The 23,982-nt window shown below is 51.9% G+C and overlaps 1 protein-coding gene across 8 annotated transcripts in view; it reads right to left on the reverse strand.

Moving 5' to 3' along the window:
• EVI5 (ecotropic viral integration site 5) overlaps window positions 1-23,982 on the reverse strand; it is a 277,847-nt gene that overhangs the window by 131,050 nt on the left and 122,815 nt on the right. For all 8 annotated transcript variants that reach the window (XM_075322331.1, XM_075322329.1, XM_075322333.1 and 5 more), the window contains 3 exons: window positions 17,576-17,665; window positions 14,240-14,337; window positions 13,651-13,711 (listed from right to left, as the gene is read on the reverse strand). In XM_075322331.1, coding sequence (XP_075178446.1) covers window positions 13,651-13,711; window positions 14,240-14,337; window positions 17,576-17,665 — 249 coding nt within the window. The remainder of the gene's footprint in view (window positions 1-13,650; window positions 13,712-14,239; window positions 14,338-17,575; window positions 17,666-23,982) is intronic.

Below are 23,982 nucleotides of genomic sequence, written 5' to 3' on the forward strand. Positions count from 1 at the left end.
GAGGCACCTGAGAACATTGGTAGGCATCGGATATGGCCGACGTAATCCAACGAGCTAGGGTCGGTTTAGAAGCCGAGAGACCCTTGCGCTGACTGTTCAGCACAAAAAGAGAGTTGCACCGCCTAAGAGCAGCGGTGCGTGACACATAGATCCGGAGCGCCCGCACCAAATCTAAAGTATGCAACGCCTTCTCAAAGCGATGCACAGGGGCCGGACAAAGGGAAGGCAATTCAATGTCCTGGTTAAGGTGGAAAGGAGACACCACCTTAGGCAGAAAGTCCGGAGTCGGACGGAGAACCACCTTGTCTTGGTGAAAAACCAAAAAGGGTGACTCCGAAGAGAGCGCAGCCAAATCAGAGACTCTCCTGAGAGAAGTTATGGCCACCAGAAAGACCACTTTCTGTGAAAGTCGAAACAAAGAAACCTCCCTAAGAGGCTCAAAGGGGGGTTTCTGTAAGGCCGTGAGGACCAGATTAAGGTCCCAGGGATCCAGAGGCCGCCGGTAAGGCGGAATGATGTGAGATGCGCCCTGCATGAAGGTGCGCACCTGGGCCAGTCGGGCGATACGCCGCTGGAACAACACAGAGCCGAAACCTGTCCCTTGAGGGAATTGAGGGATAGTCCTAGCTGCAGACCGGACTGTAGAAAGGACAGGATGGTCGGCAAGGAAAACGGCCAAGGAGCATGGCCGGAAGAGCGACACCAGGACAGGAAAATTCTCCAAGTCCTGTAATAAATCCTGGCCGAGGAAGACTTCCGAGCCTGAGTCATAGTGGAGATGACCTCGGAAGGAATGCCTGAAGCCGTCAGGATCCAGGACTCAAGAGCCACGCCGTCAATCTGAGAGCCGCAGAATTCTGGCGGAAAAACGGACCTTGTGAGAGAAGGTCTGGGCGGTCCGGGAGATGCCACGGCACCTCTACGGACAGACGGAGCAGGTCTGGGTACCAAGCTCGCCTGGGCCAGTCTGGAGCAATGATTATGACCCGACGGCCCTCCATTCTGATCTTGCGCAGGACTCTGGGCAAGAGAGCTAGAGGTGGAAACACGTAGGCCAGACGGAACTGGGACCAATCCTGAACCAGCGCGTCCGCCGCCAAGGCCTGAGGATCGTGGGAGCGAGCCACGTAAACCGGGACCTTGTTGTTGTGCCGGGATGCCATTAGATCCACTTCCGGAGTGCCCCACTTGCGGCAGATTGACCGGAACACTGCCGGATGCAGGGCCCACTCGCCGCTGTCCACGGTTTGACGGCTGAGATAATCTGCCTCCCAGTTTTCTACGCCTGGGATGTGGACTGCGGATATGGTGGACTTGGAGTCCTCCGTCCACTGAAGGATACGTTGAACTTCCAACATTGCTAGGCGGCTGCGAGTCCCGCCCTGGTGATTGATGTAGGCAACTGCTGTCGCGTTGTCTGACTGGACTCGAATGTGCTTGCCCACCGACAGGTGGTGAAAGGCTGCGAGAGCTAGGCGCACAGCTCTGATTCCCAGCACATTGATCGAGAGGGCTGATTCGGACGAAGTCCAAGTGCCCTGTGCTCGGTGGTGGAGAAACACTGCTCCCCAGCCGGATAGACTGGCATCCGTGGTGAGAATCACCCAGGACGGGGCCAGAAAGGAGCGTCCCTGGGACAGAGAGAGGGGCCGAAGCCACCACTGAAGAGAGCTCCTGGTCTGTGGCGACAGAGCCACTAGCCTGTGCAAGGAAGAGGTCCGCTTGTCCCAACAGCGGAGAATGTCCAGCTGCAGGGGACGCAGATGGAACTGGGCAAAGGGAACTGCTTCCATTGACGCCACCATCTGACCCAGCACCTGCATGAGGTGCCTGATGGAATGACGGCGGGGCTTCAACAGAGAGCGCACCGCCAGATGAAGGGACTGCTGTTTGACTAAGGGCAGCTTCACAAGTGCCAGCAGAGTCTCGAATTGCATCCCTAGGTACGTAAGTTTCTGGGTCGGGGTCAGAGTGGACTTGGGCAGATTGACAAGCCACCCGAATTGAACAAGCGTGGCGAGAGTGAGCGAGACACTCCGCTGACAGTCTGCACTGGATGAAGCCTTGACTAGAAGGTCGTCCAGGTAAGGAATCACTGCCAACCCCTGGAGGTGCAGAACCGCAACCACTGCTGCCATGACCTTGGTGAATACACGAGGGGCCGTGGCTAACCCGAAGGGGAGAGCCACGAATTGAAAATGTTCCTCTCCGATTGCAAAACGTAGCCAACGCTGGTGTGAAACTGCAATTGGCACATGCAGATAGGCATCTCTGATGTCGATGGATGCTAGAAAATCTCCTTGGGTCATTGAGGCAATGACCGATCGCAGAGATTCCATGCGAAAGTGCCGCATCTGAACATGCTTGTTGAGAAGCTTGAGATCCAGGATGGGCCGGAAGGAACCGTCCTTCTTGGGGGACTAGGAAGAGGTTTGAGTAGAAACCTCTGAACCGTTCCCGGGCGGGAAGCTGTACAATTACTCCGTTGGCCTGCAAGGATGCCACGGCCTGAGAGAAGGCGGCGGCTTTGCAGCAGGGGGGAGTGGACAGAAAAAATTGTTTGGCGGGCTGGAAGAAAATTCTATCCTGTAGCCGTGGGAGATGATATCCCGCACCCACTGATCGGAGACGTGTTGAAACCACACGTCGCCAAAGTGGGAGAGCCTGCCACCGACCAAGGACGTTGCTGGCGCAGCCAGATAGTCAAGAGGAGGCTGCCTTAGTGGCAGCGGCTCCTCCGTTCTTCTGAGGACGCGGCTTCGTGCGCCAGCTGGGTTTTCGATCCTTGGCTGAGTTAGTGGACGAGGCTGAGGGCTTAGAGGATGACCAGTTAGAGGAACGAAAGGAACGAAACCTCGACTGGTTCCTGCCCTGGACAGGTTTCCTGGTTTTAGTTTGTGGCAAGGAAGTACTCTTCCCGCCAGTAGCCTCCTTAATAATTTCATCCAGTTGTTCACCGAACAGCCGGGACCCAGCAAAGGGGAGCCCAGCAAGGTACTTCTTGGAAGAAGCGTCTGCTTTCCACTCTCGAAGCCACAAGATCCTGCGGATCGCGAGGGAATTAGCGGAAGCCACCGCCGTGCGGTGAGAAGCCTCCAGAATGGCAGACATGGCATAGGATGAAAAAGCCGAAGCCTGGGAAGTTAAGGCAACCATTTCGGGCATAGAGTCCCTGGTGAGGGAATGCATCTCCGCCCCTGAACACAAAGCATTGAACTGGCTAGATTTGGTCATCCAGGGGGTGTATATGCTCGGAGGGAGGAGCTACACTTTTTAGAGTAGTACTTTGTGTGTCCTCCGGAGGCAGAAGCTATACACCCATGGTCTGGGTCTCCCATAAGGAACGATGAAGAAAGGGAACATATATAATTATTGAAAAAATAAAGAAAATAGTTATATTTAATATAATTATAGCGGTTTTATACTTTGTATCGCTAAAATAACAATAAATTAATATTTTTCATTAATTTAATTGTCGGACTATAAGTGTGTAAAGGGACATATTCTATTATTTTGATGTCATAAACGCATGCGTTTATGTAGTCCAAAACGCATTCTTTCTGCACCTAAAAAGCAGGTAAAACGCTGGAATTTTGATGTTTGCTTTTTGATACTTCTCATTGACTTCAATGTTCGCAAAACGGAGCCCAAATGACAAAAACAATTGACATGCTGCTTCTTTGAACGCTGAGTTTTTGCCCAAAATTATGCAAATTAAACGCAGCGTTTTGAACAGCAGCGTGCGCACAAGAAATCCCCATTTCCCTTAGACTTTGCTGGAAAATTAAAACGCAAGCATTTTGGCATGAACACGCTGCAGTTCAAAACGCTGCGGAAATGCAGGTAAAAACGCAAAGTGCGGACACAGCCTAAATGTTGTAATACATCCTTCACTAGCCTGGAGACCTGAGGACTGGTTTTAATAAGCATTTAAAAGAACTCTAGAGAAAATTTTTTTAAATATTGCAAAACTTTTGAGCAACTCAAAGATGTGCAAAAATTATGCAACTTTTAACGTTTTTTTTTGTTTGCTTGTTTTTTTCTGCTGTTAAACAAGTTCCGGACATCCTTAACTTTTTTGTATTTTTTTTTTTTTTGAAAAGCGAATGGACCTAGGAGCAGGATGAAGAGTGCTAAATGTAACCAGACGAATGAATCATTATTTACAGAACAAAAGTAGTTCAGAATATTGTATTTTTCGAATTATGATATGCACTTTTCCTCCTAAAAATTTTGGAGGAAAGTGAGGGGGGTGCGTCTTAAAATCCGAATGTAGCTTACCGGGGTGGTGGAGAGGGGTCGCAAGGAGTCTGGGGAATGCAGTGTCTGGGCTGAAGTAGTGGCTGGGCTGAAGCAGTGGCTGGGCTGAAGCAGTGGCTGGTGCCTGGGCGGCTGTGCAGTGTCAGCAGCTGCTGTGCAGCGACTGCGAGCGGTCACCAGCGGCTGGTGCTGCTGTGCAGGGTCTCCGGCAACTTTACTGGCGCTGCGGGTCGGGCAGTAAGGACTTCAAATAATGCCGCCTGAAGCGCTCGGCTCAAGCTTTCATCTGCGCAGGTGCCGCGCCTCCGGCCCGTTGATCTCCCTCCAGCGGATTACAGGAAAATAGCGACCGGAGGTGGCGCTTGCGCAGATGAGATCTCAGCTTGCCATTGGCCTACAGCTCAAATTTGCGCTGACTCCGGGTGCCATTTCTTTGAAGTCCTCACTGTCCGCAGCCGCCCTAGCCCGGCAGCCCCAGTCCGGAACCTACAGCCCCAGTTACTGCCCCCCCTCCAGTAAGACCCCACCGGATTACAAGACTGACCGCCTTTTTTTTTTTTCCCCCACCTTTTCTTGATCTGAATTTGGGGTGCATCTTGTAATCCTGTGCGTTTTATAAAACGAAAAATACGGTACTACAAATTTAAGCCAGACATGTTGTGGTGATTTACAACTGCTGTGCACAAATGTACTGAAATCACTGGGAGGTGTGCACCTCCTCAATGAATTTGGTACATCTCACGCCAATGCTTTTTTCATCCTGTGATTGTTACAATGTCAAGCTTACAATAAAAATGGTTCTGCAGGTTCCCTAGGTTGCCTTTATTATTAAAAGGGTGTGTGAGGTAAATCCGGAGATATGACGATAAATCATGATATTCAAGTATGTCAGGAAGCCCTCTCCTGGTGTCACCCCCCCTTTCCTTCACACAACTGGTTTAGCAACAAATCCCATGGCCATCTCCTGTGATATGGAGATGAGGTGGTGTGGGAACAATGGACACAGGATGACTCCCTGCCGTCACCCTGTAACAAGAGTTGTATCTCATTAGCAAGGCTATGGAACTAGCTAGACAGAACGACTCCAGTAAAAAATGGTTCATATCTCGCAAGCCATATTTCCGATAAATATGGCAACCATAAAAATGGTGTCTCCGCATGCGGACGATGCCGGCACACCCTTTTTATGGGAGCAGGACATTGGGAAATGCCCCAGGCGTGATATCAGCCAATGGGGAACTGGCAGACAGGTCATGAGTCCCCTCGTTCTGTAGCTAAATTCATAACTGTCACAATGAGAGCATTGGCGTCCGCCTACGACGCTCCCAGGCAAAGTTATGGCCCATATTCCATGTTGTGGATTGTCCATAACTCAAGCCAGGGGTGGAGCAGTGCTCCCTCTGAGGTCACTAAGGTAGGAGGGGACCTGGATTTGCCCAGGTTGATAACCCTACTTCGGCCATTTTCCAGTGTTCTTTTCGCTGGGGGCACGTGTAGGAAACATCTGTGGGAAGGATCCTAGAAACCTGGGTACAGCGCCCCCCTGTGGCCAGACGCAACAAGGTAACTGCTGGAACTGTGTATGCCTGTTTGTAACCCATGCTTTGATTGTAACTGTACTCTGACATATGTATATTCTGTAGATTCCCTATTGTATATATTGTAGTTTCTAGTGTGCTTTAGGCTGATTAAATTATATAATTAATCTTGGGCTGTTCTGTTATCTCGATCTTGAATCCCACGTCTGTGTGTTCGGCTAATAGTTACCGTAAATCGGTTGGTGGCAGCGAATTGTGCCAAGGATTATTGTGGGGAGGCCAGTGAGATTCGGGGAGATTTTATATATTCCGCCCGCGGAGGTCGGGGGAATATATACCCTACTCTCACCGGGGACCCTCCAATAATCGGCATAAGTAGTATAGCGGCCTCCTTGCTTATTGTCGGGCAATTCCATAATTGGCCTGACTATAAGAGGGGCGCTAGAGAGCGCATCACGTGCTCTGTCTGTCGGTCGGGAGGTATAAAGGAGGGGTGACCCCCACTTGTTACCCCCCGATTGTGACGTACTGGTAGCCAGCGCGGGGGATTTCTGAGTGACCCCCCCCGGTGGTTTGTGACATATTGGTGGCAAGCGGTGGGATCGAGATAATAGTGTGTGTGAGTGTGAGACCCATACTCCCAGACACTAAAGACTGCCTGCAGCAGCTGTGGCTGCTGGGGTCTTCAGACTAGCTCAACACTAGAGTGTCAGAGTGCAGATACTGTAAGGTGTGTGGAGGCATCAGGTGTCAGTTCTGTGTCAGTGACCAAAAGTCTGCAAGAATGGCTGATGGCACCAGGAGCAGAGCTATGCAACTGGCCAATGCTAAGGCAGGAGCCGAAGAGAGGGAGGACGGGGCTGTGGACAGCAATGAGGAGGTTGCCCACGAGTCCTCCAGGAGCTCGACGCCAGAAAACCGTTCTGCAGAGGACAGCGCACAAGCTGGCAATTATGGACAAGATGAGGAGCAGCTCACCCAAGGGTCCTCAACGAGCCAGATGCCAGCCCTCCGCTCTGCAATGGACAGTGAATCACCAGGCTCCGCAGCGGGCCGCAGATCACCACGTGCCATTCCACCGAGCCTGGGAGGCTCGGATAGCCTTCTTCAAATGGCTATGGCCCTTCTCCAGGCTGGAGACCAGGAGGGCTACAAGGGACTCCTGGCAGAGCGCAGGGCAGAGCGGCAAGCAGCGCGTGAGGCTGAGGCTGCGGAGCGCCAGGCAGAGCGTGAGGCTGCGGAGCGACGGCAACAGGCAGACCGGGACCACCAGCTGCAGCTAGCTCAGCTCCGGCCCTCATCAGCCACACGTGACCTTCAAGACACCAAACTTCCAAAGGTCCGTGTTGAGGACTTCCCAGTGCTGGAGAAGGATGGAGACTTGGACTCTTTCTTGACTGCTTTTGAACGGACTTGCTTGCAGCACCATCTGGACAAGGACCAGTGGGCCAAATACCTGACCCCCCGTTTAAGGGGTAAGGCCCTGGAAATCCTTGGGGACTTGCCTGCTGAGGCAGATCAGGGCTACGACACCATCAAGCGGGCCCTGATCCAACAGTACAACCTCACTCCAGAGTCCTACCGCAAGAAGTTCCGGAGCCTACAGAAGGGACCAAAGGACTCCTGGGCTGACCACCGGCGGGCACTTGCCCGAGCTGCCGACCACTGGACCCAAGGCCTGCAGCTTTCCACCGGACCGGAGATCCTGGACTTGGTCATCACGGAGCAACTCTTGTGGAACTGCCCTGAGGATCTCCGCCAGTTCATCCGAGACCAGAAGCCAAAGGGGTCCACGGCTACAGCTGCCCTTGCCGATGACTACACCAACAATCGGGCTCCTGAAGCCAGGAGAGCAGCCACCAGCAGCACCTGGAGAGGGGGTAAGATGAACTCTGCGACTGCCCCACCTGCCCCTAGACTGCAGGGGGTGTCCCCCTCAACTCCCCTCTCCAGGCCCGTGGCAGAACCAAGACGGTGCCACCAGTGCAACCTACCTGGACACTTCAAGGCCATGTGCCCTCAGCGTCCCAAGGCCCCGGCTCCGTCCCCGTCCCAAGGGCCGCCCAAGGTGTATTGTGTGGGTGGGGGTGGTGGTAGGTCCCTGGACAGCTTCCAACCTGTCACCGTCGGCCGGTCTGTGACCATAGGACTGCGAGACAGCGCCTCGGAGGTGACTCTGGTGCGGCCTGAGATGGTGTCCCCCCAAGACTTGATCCCTGGAAAAACCCTCGCTGTCTCCGGGATTGGAGGCACTGACCCGGCGCTGCCTGTTGCTGACATTTATGTGGACTGGGGCGCAGGGCGAGGGGTGAGGGAGGTGGGGGTAACTGATCGGATCCCTGCAAACGTGCTACTTGGGACAGATTTGGGGCAGATAACCTCCCAGTTTGGGCCCCCCCCAAGGGCTGAACCTTCAGCCAGTACTGACATGACTCCTGACAATGTTAATGTGTTATCTATGAATGATGTAAGGGAGGAGGGAGTGAACTCTGATATTTCTGCTTGCACAGACACCATAGACACACACGCAGCTGCAGCTGTGACAGGAGGGGAGGGGGTCAGAGAAAGGTGTGACAATGCCTCTACAAGTAACCAGCCTGTGAGCTGGGATCTGTTGCCCTCTGCAGGGATAAGCAGAGAGCAGGGTGCTGCAGGGGGAGGACCAGTGTGTGGGGTGGGGGCTACCACAGCAAATGTGGGGTCCCCAGAGATTTCACAGCGGGGTTCTGTTGCTGCAGGAGGGGAACAGGCAGGTGAGATTGGGGCCGGTCCAGGAGCGGAAGTGCTCCCAGGTAAGATCTCGGTGCATGGTTCCCCCACAACCGGGGTGTCAGGAAGCCAGGTAGGTCTGCCTGAACCGGTGACTTGGTCAGGAACGGAGGAGGAGCAGGCACGACCCACGGTCGCAGCGGCTGTGGCCGCTGTCACCCGCAGTGGGAGTGCTGGAAGCCAAGGGGCCTCCCGGAGGTCCGATAGCTCTTCCCCTTCTGACCAAGTGGCAGCCGAGTCAGGTGGAGGCCAGGACACAGGTCCCGGGGTACTGACTGAAGATGTGACAGTCTCGTCGATTCTGGCCACATCTAGTCAGGGGTTTCAGGCAGCGTTAGAAGCTGACGACAGCCTGAAAGCTCTTAAGGAGCAGGCGGCACAGCCTCCCTCGGACTCGGACCCGGAGCGAGTGGTCTGGGACCAAGGACGGCTGTACCGGGCCACGGTCCAGCAGGGTTCACCGGAGGCGTGGCCCAGGGACCGACAGTTGGTGGTACCCTATCCGTTCCGGACGGAGTTGTTGCGGATCGCACATGAGATTCCGATGGCCGGACACCTAGGGATCGCTAAGACCAAGGCCAGGTTAAACCAGCATTTCTACTGGCCAAAAATGGGGGCCGATGTGGCTGCCTACTGCCGTTCGTGTGAAACCTGTCAGAGAGTGGGGAAGGCGGGGCCACGCCCCAAAGCCCCACTAGTATCTCTGCCAATCATCGATGAGCCTTTCAGGAGGGTGGCTGTGGATCTGGTCGGCCCGCTGGCCATCCCCAGCAGCTCCAGGAAACGCTTCATAATGACGGTAGTGGACTATGCCACCCGGTACCCAGAAGCAGTGGCCTTGTCGTCCATTCGGGCTGACAAGGTGGCCACCGCATTGCTGGAGATTTTCTCCCGAGTGGGTTTTCCCCAGGAAATGCTCACTGACCGGGGGACCCAATTCATGTCCCAGCTGATGGAGGCCCTCTGTAAGCAAGTCCAGGTGCGACATCTGGTGGCCAGCCCGTACCATCCACAGACTAATGGCCTGTGCGAGCGGTTCAATGGCACCTTAAAGCAGATGCTTAAGATGTTGGTCGACTCCCATGGGCGTGACTGGGAGCGGTATCTCCCACACCTGTTATTTGCTTACCGGGAGGTTCCACAGGCCTCAACAGGATTCTCACCGTTTGAGCTCCTGTACGGGCGACGTGTGCGGGGCCCCCTGGCTCTGGTGAAAGAGGCTTGGGAAGGGGATTTGGCCACCCCTGGAGTGTCGGTTATCGAGTATGTCATGCGCTTCCGGGACAAAATGCAGGCCTTGACGCAACTGGTACACGACAATATGGCTCAAGCCCAGGCCGATCAGAAGCGTTGGTACGACCAGAACGCTTGTGAGAGGACCTACCAAGTGGGTCAAAAGGTGTGGGTACTGGTCCCCGTACCACAGGACAAGCTTCAGGCAGCCTGGGAAGGCCCATACCTCGTGTACCAGCAGCTCAACCCTGTGACGTACCTGGTCACCCTGGACCCTGCCCGTGGAAGGCGGAAGCCCTTCCATGTGAACATGATGAAGGCACATCATGAGCGGGAGGCGTGTGCGCTCCCCGTGTGCAACCTGCCCGAGGAGGGAGAAGCGGAAACCCTCTTGGATATGCTAGCCCAGGTTAGGGCCGGCGGATCCATTGAGGATGTGGAGGTTGGCCACCAGCTCTTGGAGGACCAACGGTCCCAGCTGTGGGCCACCCTCCTCCCCTTCCGGGGGTTGTTTACCAACCAGCCCGGAAGGACTGACTTGGCTGTCCATCACGTGGACACTGGGGATCATCCCCCGATCCGGCGTTCAGCATATCGGGTCTCCCTGGAGGTGCAGCAACACATGCGCCAGGAGATTGACGAGATGCTGAAGCTGGGGGTGATCCAGGCATCCAACAGCGCTTGGGCCTCGCCTGTAGTCCTCGTCCCTAAGAAGGACCGAACCACGCGGTTCTGCGTGGACTACAGGGGGCTCAATGCGGTCACGGTCGCCGATGCGTACCCAATGCCACGCATCGATGACTTGCTCGATCAGTTGGCCGGGGCTCAGTACCTGACCATCATGGATCTGAGCCGGGGATATTGGCAGATCCCCCTGACTCGCAAGGCCAGGGAACGCTCTGCCTTTATTACCCCATTTGGACTGTACGAGTCCACGGTGATGCCATTCGGGATGAGGAATGCCCCTGCCACTTTCCAGCGGATGGTCAACACCCTGCTCAAGGGACTTGAAGGGTACGCGGCCGCGTACCTAGATGACATTGCCGTCTTCAGTCCCACCTGGGAGGACCACCTAGAGCATCTAGCACAGGTGCTCAGGCGGATCCACCGGGCAGGTTTGACCATCAAGCCGGGAAAGTGTCAGCTGGCCATGAGCGAGGTCCAGTACCTCGGTCACCGGGTAGGCGGGAGAACACTGAAGCCCGAGCCTGAGAAAGTGGAGGCCATCGCATCCTGGCCCACCCCCAGGACCAAGAAGCAGGTGATGTCCTTCTTGGGGACCGCTGGGTACTATAGGAGGTTTGTTCCATGCTATAGTAGCCTGGCAAAGCCCTTGACGGACCTCACCAAGAAGAAGCTGCCCTCTGCAGTCGATTGGACAATGGACTGCGAGACAGCCTTCCGGGCCCTAAAGGACGCCCTGTCCAGCCCGCCCGTGCTACAGGCAGCCGACTTCACGCGGCCGTTTGTAGTACAGACCGACGCCAGTGACTTCGGCCTCGGTGCGGTGCTCAGCCAGGTGGACTCTGCGAGCCAAGAGCACCCAGTCTTGTACCTGAGCCGGAAGCTGTTACCGAGGGAAGTGGCCTATTCCACAATGGAGAAGGAGTGCCTGGCCATAGTGTGGGCCCTGCAGCGTCTGCAACCCTATCTATACGGGCGCCACTTCATCGTGGAGACGGACCACAATCCCCTCAGCTGGTTGCACACCGTCTCTGGGACGAATGGGCGATTGTTGCGATGGAGCCTTGCGCTCCAGCAATACAACTTCACCATTCGCCACAAAAGGGGCCGTGACCACGGTAACGCAGACGGGCTGTCCCGACAAGGAGAGGTCGCGGACGGGCGCACGGGGGAACACCGGAGTGTGCTGCCCCCTAGCGCCCTCAAAAGGGGGGAGGTGTGAGGTAAATCCGGAGATATGACGATAAATCATGATATTCAAGTATGTCAGGAAGCCCTCTCCTGGTGTCACCCCCCCTTTCCTTCACACAACTGGTTTAGCAACAAATCCCATGGCCATCTCCTGTGATATGGAGATGAGGTGGTGTGGGAACAATGGACACAGGATGACTCCCTGCCGTCACCCTGTAACAAGAGTTGTATCTCATTAGCAAGGCTATGGAACTAGCTAGACAGAACGACTCCAGTAAAAAATGGTTCATATCTCGCAAGCCATATTTCCGATAAATATGGCAACCATAAAAATGGTGTCTCCGCATGCGGACGATGCCGGCACACCCTTTTTATGGGAGCAGGACATTGGGAAATGCCCCAGGCGTGATATCAGCCAATGGGGAACTGGCAGACAGGTCATGAGTCCCCTCGTTCTGTAGCTAAATTCATAACTGTCACAATGAGAGCATTGGCGTCCGCCTACGACGCTCCCAGGCAAAGTTATGGCCCATATTCCATGTTGTGGATTGTCCATAACTCAAGCCAGGGGTGGAGCAGTGCTCCCTCTGAGGTCACTAAGGTAGGAGGGGACCTGGATTTGCCCAGGTTGATAACCCTACTTCGGCCATTTTCCAGTGTTCTTTTCGCTGGGGGCACGTGTAGGAAACATCTGTGGGAAGGATCCTAGAAACCTGGGTACAGCGCCCCCCTGTGGCCAGACGCAACAAGGTAACTGCTGGAACTGTGTATGCCTGTTTGTAACCCATGCTTTGATTGTAACTGTACTCTGACATATGTATATTCTGTAGATTCCCTATTGTATATATTGTAGTTTCTAGTGTGCTTTAGGCTGATTAAATTATATAATTAATCTTGGGCTGTTCTGTTATCTCGATCTTGAATCCCACGTCTGTGTGTTCGGCTAATAGTTACCGTAAATCGGTTGGTGGCAGCGAATTGTGCCAAGGATTATTGTGGGGAGGCCAGTGAGATTCGGGGAGATTTTATATATTCCGCCCGCGGAGGTCGGGGGAATATATACCCTACTCTCACCGGGGACCCTCCAATAATCGGCATAAGTAGTATAGCGGCCTCCTTTCTTATTGTCGGGCAATTCCATAATTGGCCTGACTATAAGAGGGGCGCTAGAGAGCGCATCACGTGCTCTGTCTGTCGGTCGGGAGGTATAAAGGAGGGGTGACCCCCACTTGTTACCCCCCGATTGTGACGTACTGGTAGCCAGCGCGGGGGATTTCTGAGTGACCCCCCCGGTAGTTTGTGACAGGGTGGTTCACTCCTCTGCAATAGTGGCCACATCTCTGTAAAACTGATAGGGAAGGCTTTTTCTAAATATCTTGATCAGCTATTTTTGCCTGTGAGCAGCGCTACTGCATCCGCTCATCCCCATTAATTGACTCCCCTGGACCGTGTGACCTCTGAAATCAGGTGATGTCACGTCAACTTCCAGTTGATCTGACACCACCAAGGTGGCCCCAGTTTCCATGAGTCAATGGGCTTTGGGCGGAGTTTCACCGCTCATCACAGCCCAGCATCGCTCCTGCTTGAGGAGGTCTGCAGTGAAGGAGAGCGCGCGCAACATTCTCCGCTGTGATGAGCGGTGAAATGCCACCCACAGTCCAGTCAATCAGGGAGTCAATTGGAAATTGACATAACTTCACCGAATCTCAGAGGTCACGGAGCCCAGGTGGGGGATTGCTTCATGGGGAGGAGCGGTTGGTAATAGCGTCACTGAGAGGCAGAATTGGCTGAACAAAGTATTTAAAAATAGCCTTCCCTATCAGCTTTACAGGGATGTGGCCACTATTGCTGAGTAGTGAACCACTCCTTTAATTACAATAGTGGGATCCATGGGATCTCATTTTTGTGCTGAGCAATATACATTTTCCTTCATAAAATATTTACATATTAAAAAAAAAAAGTTGTAACATTTTACCTTGATTTCAACTTGTTCTTCCATCTCCTTCGTTTTTATTGTAGTGTACTCTTTTTCTAACCTGAAATCACACACAAAGAGGACATGACCAAGAGTGAAGACAAATTATGGATTTCTATGTGGATGGATAAAAACTATGAAAATTTCTGACCCCCCTGGCCATCACCAATGCGCATGCTCAACAATATGAAAAGTACCATCATGCACTCACGCTGTTTTTACTCTACACAGCAGTTTGTGGCATACTTCGCCTCCCAAGGAAGCAAGGTGAAACGCACGTCGGGGGTGAAGGGACGTGGTGCCATTTACTTTACTAACAGCTATCCCCATATCATTAGGTAACATTTTTCTCAGCATTATTTTTTTAATACTACAAACTACATTTAAATAGTGTATAGTAAGAATAATTTGGCATAATATGACCTATGGCCACGAGATGTCGCTATGACCCTCCATCCTTATACTTAAAGAGAATCTGATAACTTTCTATGACCTACACGCCCATATAGACTGATAAGGAGGGTTGATCGTACTGACAGATGCCCTTTAATTTGGAAACGTACCCGCCGGCTGTTGCTTTAGCACTTACTTTTTCATCTTTTTTGCATTGTATTTCACTTGATAGGCAGCTTGAATTAGTTTCTCAGGACCTCCATCAAACTGATGTGGAATAACCTTCTGAAAGTGCTGCAAGAGAAAAAAACCAAATTATATCAATGTGGAGAACAGAGAATTCTTCAAAAAACACAAGTTAACATTTCACAGATACCCATATTAAATTATATATTCTTTGGTTTCTCGATAAAGTGAACTGTAGGAATCCTCATTAACAGATACACCATTCCTGACCATTCTTGATCTCCTTCTCCTCCTCTTCCATTTGGACTGCTATTTGATCAGGAGATTCATGTTTTTCAGTGGTTTTGGACATCATGGTGGCCACTTTAGAGACCCGATAGCATTCTTTGATCTTGCAATGCTAGAGCCATAATTCGCTGTTCATGCAAGGTACTCTTTCTAGTGGACACAACATTCAACATTCATCAGCTTTGCATGAATGAAAGACTGGGCCGCAAACATGTGCACAACCGATCAGATCACAGGACACTCCAGTCTCTAGTCTTATGACTAGAGTTGATCGAATCCACTAAAATCCGTGACTGGCAGATCCCTGCCAGATTGAAAATAAAATCCGAATCCGCTCTGGATTCCAGTGCCCATATAAGTCTATGGGGACCAGAATCCGGAGATTAAAAATGTATGTGGAGGGGAAAGGAGCGCGCGCAGTGTACTCACCTGAGGCTGTCATGGCAGCAAACGCCTTCTGGGTCACGCATTTTCCCTTCTGGAGCCAACAATTCAATAATAAATTGTTTTGCCTGCCCTCCGGCGTGTGTAATTGGTTGCAGCTAGACGCACCCCCAACCTGAGTGGCAGCGTGTCAGCTGACTGCAACCAGTCACTGGCGGCAGGACGGCCGGTGAGCGGGGAAAGCAGTGCAAGTGTCTGCGGGTCAGTATGGTGAACGTGCATGTCTTTTTTTATTATTTAAATAAAATAATTAAAAAAACGTTGTGCGGCCCACCCTAATTTTCGATACCCAGCTATGATAATGCTGGCTGGGGTCTGGTATTGCCGCATCTATTAGATGTGACAATCCTGATGCAATACCGACTCTTCTCAATGGCCCTGGAGTGGTGCCAATCGGGGTAATAAGGGGTAAATAGCAGCGCACAGCTGCTACTAAGCCCTAGGTTACTGATTGCACAGGCGTCTATGAGATACCTGCATCACACTAACCTGTCAGTGAATATAATTAAACAAGACAGAAAAATCCTTTATTTGGTATAAAATACAAAACACACACCCTTCTTCACCACTTTTTTTTTTTTAACCCCCAACACCCTGCAGGGCCAGCATAATCCACATGAGGTCCCACACCGCTTCAGCTCTGCTACAGACAGCCAGCGGCCACTGAGCATGACCGCTAGCTGTGCAGACAATGACAGCCGTGATGACTGCATGGCAGGCAGATACTGTCACAGGCCGGGGGCACAGTCTGCCTGCAACCAATCACAGACGAGAGGACGGCTGGTGGGTGGGGAAAACACAGAAAGCTGTGTATATAGATGCACAGTACAGGAAGTGAATGCGCGTCCCGGAAGCAGTGTGCCGCCATGACACGGTCTCGGTAAGTATGAAACGCTGATTTATTTCTGTTTTTCTTTATTCGTCAATTATTTTTCCCAGTGCTGGATCAGGATTGTGCACCCGAAAATCTTTGAAACAGCGCAGATCCGGACTTTTACAGTTCGCATCCGCTCAGCTGTACTTATGACAGAACAAGCACAATGTGAATGTTTATGTTCTTCATCCATGATGGACCAGGTCTCGTCCCACCTGTGCAGAATAAACAAGCTGGGCAGAGCTGCTGTGGCCTCCTCTGCTCCAGGCGTGGCCTTCTCACCATTTTTCTTGGCTTATATAGTGTCCATATATTCCACAGCGCTTTACAGACATCATCACTGTCCTCAATGGGGGCTCACAATGTAAATTCCCTACCACTATATCTTTGCAGTGTGGGAGGAAACCAGAGAACCAAGAAGAAACCTTTTGGAAACACAGGGAGAATATACATTGTGTCCACCCATATCCTGTCCACCGCCATTAACATGAGAACGGCGGCAGCTATAGGCATAGTAGTGGTGTCTAGGTATAGTAAAGTAGCCATGCGCTACGCAATGAAACCACCTATAGCGCCACCTGGTGGAAAACAACGGAGTTAGCATTTTTATCTCGAAAACTGAACGAGATAGAGAAAAAAAAAAGTGAATTACAAAGTTGTAGGGCACCATCAATTCAATACGAATCGACACCTTGCATACAGAAATGCTATGATTAGAACGTAAAAAACTAAAGGCTGCGGACGTGAAGCGATACCTCATGGAGACCTTCCTACAAGTCATTGGGTATGGTGGTTTTGTGGACTGGCTTCCACGCTCACCTGACCTGACCCCATTGGACTTCTTTCTGTGAGATCACATCAAACAGCAGGTGTATACGACCCCTCCACCAACATTGCAGGACCTACGATGACGCATCACAGATGCTTGTGCAAACGTGTCACCTGCCATATTGCACAACGTGCAGCAAGATACAGTATGCTGTCCAGAGTCCAGATGTGCATTGCAGCTGACGGGGGCCACTTTGAGCATCAAAGTTAAATGAGCGCCATATGCGTGACCAGCATTCAATGTTTTGGTTTTTTTTTGTGGGGGGGGGGGGGGGGTCATGGGTTTCATATCATAGCATTTCTGGATGCAAGGTGTCGATTCGTATTGAATTGATGATGCCCTACAATTTTTTAATTCACCTTTTTTTCTCTATCCCGTTTAGTTTTTGAGATAAAAATGCTAACTCCGTTGTTTTCCACCAGGTGGCGCTATAGGTGGTTTCATTGCGTAGCGCATGGCTACTTAATTATACCTAGACACCACTTCTATGCCAATAGCTGCCGCCGTTCTCAAGTTAATGGCGGTGGGACAGGATATGGGTGGACGCACTGTATAAACTCCTTACAGATGTTGTCCTTTGTAGAATTTGAAACCAGGACCCCAGCGCTGAGAAGAAAAAAAAAAAAAAAAAAAAGCAGTGCTAACCACAGAGCTGCCGCACAGTGCTAACCACAGAGCCGCCGCACAGTGCTAACCACAGAGCCGCCGCACAGTGCTAACCACAGAGCCGCCGCACAGTGCTAACCACAGAGCCGCCGCACAGTGCTAACCACAGAGCCGCCGCACAGTGCTAACCACAGAGCCGCCTTGGTAACGTATAACATTTTACCCTTGTGGAATGGTCTTCTGGGATTGCAGATAAATTTAATTAAAAGAGAAAATATCCCCCCACCCCCAAAAAAAGAAATTACCTGTAACATCCCTTCCATATCCAGCTGCATTAATTCTGGCTGGTTCATCTGAAGAACAGCGAGGCCTACTCGAAACACAATTTCTAAACCCTGGAAATGAAAAAAAGTGGAGGAACATTATTGAGATGCTCAAAACAGATACACACCAGTCAGGAGACATTTTCATTTTTACATGATACGATTTTTGAAATGTGATTTTTTTTCTCACATTGGTATTGAAAAGTAATTACTTTACCTTTTTCCCCCATAAATGAATAGTACACAAGAAAATAAGTGACTTTGTAATGTATCTTATCAGAGAAATCTGCTTCTTTCTCATCCAGGACTGATCATTTATCCTCAAAATTATCAGGTAAAATCTGTATTTAGTGCAGACAGATTGTTACATTACTGAGATAGGAGATGGCAGCTGGTACTGATGAGACGGAGAGTGGAGAAACTCTGCCTTTAGCACCTCACCCCTCAATAGAAAATCTTATCAGAAGCAACAAACATCTCCCATCTCAGTAATGTAACAATCTGTCTGCACTGAATACAGATTTTACCTGTGAATTGAGAAGTTTGAAAATTAATGATCAGTCCAGGAGGAGAAAGAAGCACATTTACTTGAAAAGATATAGGACTAAGAAAAGAATTTTGTTTACTTACCGTAAATTCCTTTTCTTCTAGCTCCTATTGGGAGACCCAGACAATTGGGTGTATAGCTTCTGCCTCCGGAGGCCACACAAAGTATTACACTTTAAAAAGTGTAACCCCTCCCCTCTGCCTATACACCCCCCCGTGCATCACGGGCTCCTCAGTTTTGGTGCAAAAGCAGGAAGGAGGAAACTTATAAATTGGTCTAAGGTAAATTCAATCCGAAGGATGTTCGGAGAACTGAAAACCATGAACCAAAAGAACAATTCAACATGAACAACATGTGTACACAAAAGAACAACAGCCCGAAGGGAACAGGGGCGGGTGCTGGGTCTCCCAATAGGAGCTAGAAGAAAAGGAATTTACGGTAAGTAAACAAAATTCCCTTCTTCTTTGTCGCTCCATTGGGAGACCCAGACAATTGGGACGTCCAAAAGCAGTCCCTGGGTGGGTAAAAGAATACCCCGATAAAAAAAGCCGACAACGGCCCTCCTCTTACAGGTGGGCAACCGCCGCCTGAAGGACCTGCCTACCTAGACTGGCATCCGCCGAAGCATAGGTATGCACTTGATAGTGTTTCGTGAAAGTGTGCAGACTAGACCAGGTAGCTGCCTGACACACCTGCTGAGCCGTCGCCCGGTGCCGCAATGCCCAGGACGCACCCACGGCTCTGGTAGAATGGGCTTTCAGCCCTGAAGGAATCGGAAGCCCAGAAGAACGGTAGGCTTCAAAAATCGGTTCCTTGATCCACCGAGCCAAGGTTGACTTGGAAGCCTGCGACCCCTTACGCTGGCCAGCGACAAGGACAAAGAGTGCATCAGAACGGCGCAGTGGCGCCGTGCGAGACACGTAGATCCGGAGTGCTCTCACTAGATCTAACAAATGCAAATCCTTTTCACATTGGTGAATTGGATGAGGGCAAAATGAAGGTAAGGAGATATCCTGATTGAGATGAAAAGGGGACACCACCTTGGGGAGAAAGTCCGGGACCGGACGCAGAACCACCTTATCCTGGTGAAATACCAGGAAGGGGGCTTTGCATGACAGCGCTGCAAGCTCTGACACTCTTCGGAGTGACGTAACTGCCACTAGAAATGCCACCTTCTGCGAAAGACGTGATAGAGAGACATCCCGCAGCGGCTCAAAAGGTGGTTTCTGAAGAGCCCGTAGAACCCTGTTAAGATCCCAGGGTTCCAGCGGCCGCTTGTAAGGTGGGACTATGTGGCAAACTCCCTGCAGGAACGTGCGGACCTGCGGAAGCCTGGCTAGACGCTTTTTAAAAAACACGGAAAGCGCCGATACTTGTCCCTTGAGAGAGCAGAGAGACAAACCCTTGTCCATTCCGGATTGAAGGAAGGAAAGAAACGTGGGTAAGGCAAACGGCCAGGGGGTAAAACCCTTATCAGAGCACCAGGCTAAGAAGATCCTCCAAGCCCTGTGATAGATCTTGGCTGACGTTGGTTTCCTGGCCTGTCTCATAGTGGCAATGACCTCTTGAGATAACCCTGAGGACGCTAGGAGCCAGGACTCAATGGCCACACAGTCAGGTTGAGGGCCGCAGAATTCAGATGGAAAAATGGCCCTTGAGACAGCAAGTCTGGTCGGTCTGGGAGCGCCCACGGTTGACCCACCGTGAGGTGCCACAGGTCCGGGTACCACGACCTCCTCGGCCAGTCTGGAGCGACGAGGATGGCGCGGCGGCAGTCGGACCTGATCTTGCACAACACTCTGGGCAGCATTGCCAGAGGAGGGAATACATAAGGCAGTCGAAACTGCGACCAATCCTGAACTAAGGCGTCCGCCGCCAGAGCTCTGTGATCCTGAGACCGTGCCATGAATGCCGGGACTTTGTTGTTGTGCCGAGACGCCATGAGATCGACGTCCGGCGTTCCCCAGCGGCAACAGATCTCTTGAAACACGTCCGGGTGAAGAGACCATTCCCCTGCGTCCATGCCCTGGCGACTGAGAAAGTCTGCTTCCCAGTTTTCTACGCCCGGGATGTGAACCGCGGAGATGGTGGAGGCTGTGGCCTCCGCCCACAGATGAATCCGCCGAACTTCTTGGAAGGCTTGACGACTGCGAGTGCCGCCCTGGTGGTTGATGTACGCGACCGCCGTGGCGTTGTCCGACTGTATGCGGATCTGCCTGCCCTCCAGCCACCGATGGAACGCTTTTAGGGCTAGATACACTGCCCTTATCTCCAGAACATTGATCTGAAGGGAGGACTCCGTCGGAGTCCAGGTTCCCTGAGCCTTGTGGTGGAGAAAAACCGCTCCCCACCCTGACAGACTCGCGTCCGTCGTGACCACAGCCCAGGATGGGGGCAGGAAAGATTTTCCCTTCGACAGAGAAGTGGGAAGAAGCCACCACTGAAGAGACGTCTTGGCTGCCAGAGAAAGAGAGACGTTCCTGTCTAAGGACGTCGACCTCTTGTCCCATTTGCGGAGAATGTCCCATTGGAGTGGACGCAGATGAAACTGCGCAAAAGGAACTGCCTCCATTGCTGCCACCATCTTCCCCAGGAAGTGCATGAGGCGCCTCAAGGGGTGTGACTGGGCCCGAAGGAGAGATTGTACCCCTGTTTGCAGCGAACGCTGTTTGTCCAGCGGTAGCTTGACTATCGCTGAGAGAGTATGAAACTCCATCCCGAGGTAAGTCAGTGATTGGGTCGGAGTCAATTTTGACTTTGGGAAATTGATGATCCACCCGAACCTCTGGAGAGTCTCCAGAGCCACGGTCAGACTGTGTTGACATGCCACCCGGGAGGGTGCCTTGACTAGGAGATCGTCTAAGTACGGGATCTCCGAGTGGCCCTGAGAGTGTAGGACTGCCACAACGGATGCCATGACCTTGGTGAAGACCCGTGGGGCTGTCGCCAGGCCGAAAGGCAGTGCCACAAACTGAAGGTGTTCGTCCCCGATGGCGAAACGCAGGAAGCGTTGATGCTCTGGAGCGATCGGCACATGGAGATAGGCATCCCTGATGTCGATTGATGCTAGGAAGTCCCCTTGGGACATCGAAGCGATGACAGAGCGGAGGGATTCCATGCGAAACCGCCTGGTTCTCACATGTCTGTTGAGCAATTTGAGGTCCAAAACGGGACGGAATGAACCGTCCTTTTTTGGTACCACGAACAGGTTGGAGTAAAAACCGCGACCCCGTTCCTGAAGGGGAACGGGGATCACAACTCCTTCTGTCTTCAGAGTGTCCACCGCCTGAAAAAGTGCCACGGTTCGCTCGGGGGGCCGGAGATGTTCTGAAAAAACGAGTCGGAGGACGAGAGCTGAACTCTATCCTGTAACCGTGAGACAGAATGTCCCTCACCCATCGGTCTTGGACATGTGGCCACCAGGCGTCGCAAAAGCGGGAGAGCCTGCCACCGACCGAGGATGCGGTTTGGGGAGGCCGAAAGTCATGAGGAGGCCGCCTTGGAGACGGTGCCTCCGGCGGTCTTTGGAGGACGTGACTTAGACCGCCATGCAGAAGAGTTTCTCTGGCTCTTCTGTGGCCTGTTGGACGAGGAGGATTGGGATCTGACTGAGGGCCGAAAGGACCGAAACCTCGCTTGAATTTTTCGTTGCTGAGGTCTCTTTGGTTTGGGCTGGGGTAAGGACGAGTCCTTTCCCTTGGATTGCTTAATAATTTCATCCAATTGTTCGCCAAACAAATCGGTCGCCAGAAAAAGGCAAACCGGTCAAGAACTTCTTGGAAGCAGAGTCTGCCTTCCATTCGCGTAGCCACATGGCCCTGCGGACTGCCACCGAATTGGCGGATGCTACCGCTGTACGGCTAGCCGAGTCCAGGACAGCATTCATGGCGTAGGATGAAAATACCGACGCCTGAGAAGTCAAAGACGCTACTTGCGGAGCCGAGGTACGGGTGACCGCATTAATCTCAGACAGACAAGCTGAGATAGCCTGGAGTGCCCACACCGCTGCAAAGGCTGGGGCAAAGGACGCGCCTATGGCTTCATAGATGGATTTCATTAGGAGCTCTATCTGCCTGTCCGTGGCATCCTTGAGCGTTGAACTGTCAGCCACTGCCACTACGGATCTAGCCGCCAGTCTAGAGACTGGAGGATCCACCTTGTCCTCAAGCTGAGACCCCGAACAGCGTGATGAAGTCGGGGAAGATTCTAATCGAGCCCGCTTAGCCGGTCTGGGACTGCGGTCCGTGCCGGAGTCCTCCACGTAATAACTAGAGGCCACCCCAGGCGCACGCTTCGTCGCAGACCGAGAGGGGCCTGGGGACGATCCCGCAGTGCCCGGGGCCTGTGTAAGGGCCGGTCTGGACTGCAAGGCTTCTAGTATCTTAGCAGACCATTTGTCCATAGACTGAGCCATGGATTGTGACAGTGACTCAGAGTTTCTCAGCTAAAACTGAAAACTCTGTCCCTGCCACCTGGACAGGGGCAACCGGCGGTTCTACCTGGGCCGAGGGTCCCACCAGTGCCCCAGGCTCCGGCTGAGCGAGTGCCACAGGGCCCGAGCATTGCTCACAGTGAGGGTAGGTGGAACCTGCAGGTAGCATAGCCGCACAAGAGGTACAGGTTGCAAAATAACCCTGTGTCTTGGCACCCTTGCTCCTTGTGAACGACATGCTGTTGTCTCCCAGGAGCACTGAGGGATATATAGCCACAAGCTAACAGTACAGCCGAACCGAGAAAATGTATATATATATATATATATATATATAGAATATATATATATATATATAGAATATATATATATATATATAGAATATATATATATATATATATAGAATATATATATATATATATATATATATATATATATATATATATATATATATAGAATATATATAAATATATATATATATATATATATATATATATATATATATATATATATATATATATATATATATATATATATATATATATATATATATATATATATATATATATATATATATTATATATATATAATATATATATATAATATATATATACTTCGGCACTCTATGGGGCCCAGCATTACCGACCGCTCAAGCGGTGTGTGGCCCCCAGATTCCCTGCCTCGGGTCTCCCAGAGATGCAGCCAGAAGTCCTCCACCGGCAGAATGTGCTTAAAACATGGCTGTCGGCGTTCACAGGGGAGGAGGGAGCCGTGGGCGTAACTACAAAAGTGCAGGAATCTGGCCCCAGAGTGATTAGTGAGGGGGGCGGAGGACAGCTACGTGTGCTCCAGCCCTCACTGTCGGCGTCAGACCGACCGTCCCGCCCTTACCCCTGACTGGCAGGCCCGGGGGCGGGAGTTTAATGCACTAGGCCGCAAAAGCCGGGGACTAAAGTTAAAACCGCGGCCGGCAAGCAGGCGCTGTCGGCGCGGTAGTCCCGGTCTCATACCAACATCGCAGTCGGTGCAGCGTCTGAGGCCAAGGTGCTGCATGCACCGTCCCCAAGGGGACACAGAGTACCTGTAGATGCAGGGCCCTGTCCCTGATGATACTCAGTCTCCTGTCCGTCAGAATCCCACAGGGGCTGCGGAGGGAGCCCGGTCCCAGTGCCTGGATGACCGGATAGGATCCCACTTCTCCCAGAGCCCCTAAGGGATGGGGAAGGAAAATGGCATGTGGCTCCAGCCTGTGTACCCGCAATGGGTACCTCAACCTTAACAACACCGCCGACTTAGTGGGGTGAGAAGGGAGCATGCCGGGAGCCCTGTTAGGGGCCCTCTTTTCTTCCATCCGATACAATCAGCAGCTGCTGCTGACTAAAATGGGAGCATGAGTGAATGTGTGCCTCCTTC

This window comes from Anomaloglossus baeobatrachus, chromosome 8 (genome assembly GCF_048569485.1).
Source record: "Anomaloglossus baeobatrachus isolate aAnoBae1 chromosome 8, aAnoBae1.hap1, whole genome shotgun sequence".
Lineage (NCBI taxonomy): Eukaryota > Metazoa > Chordata > Amphibia > Anura > Aromobatidae > Anomaloglossus > Anomaloglossus baeobatrachus.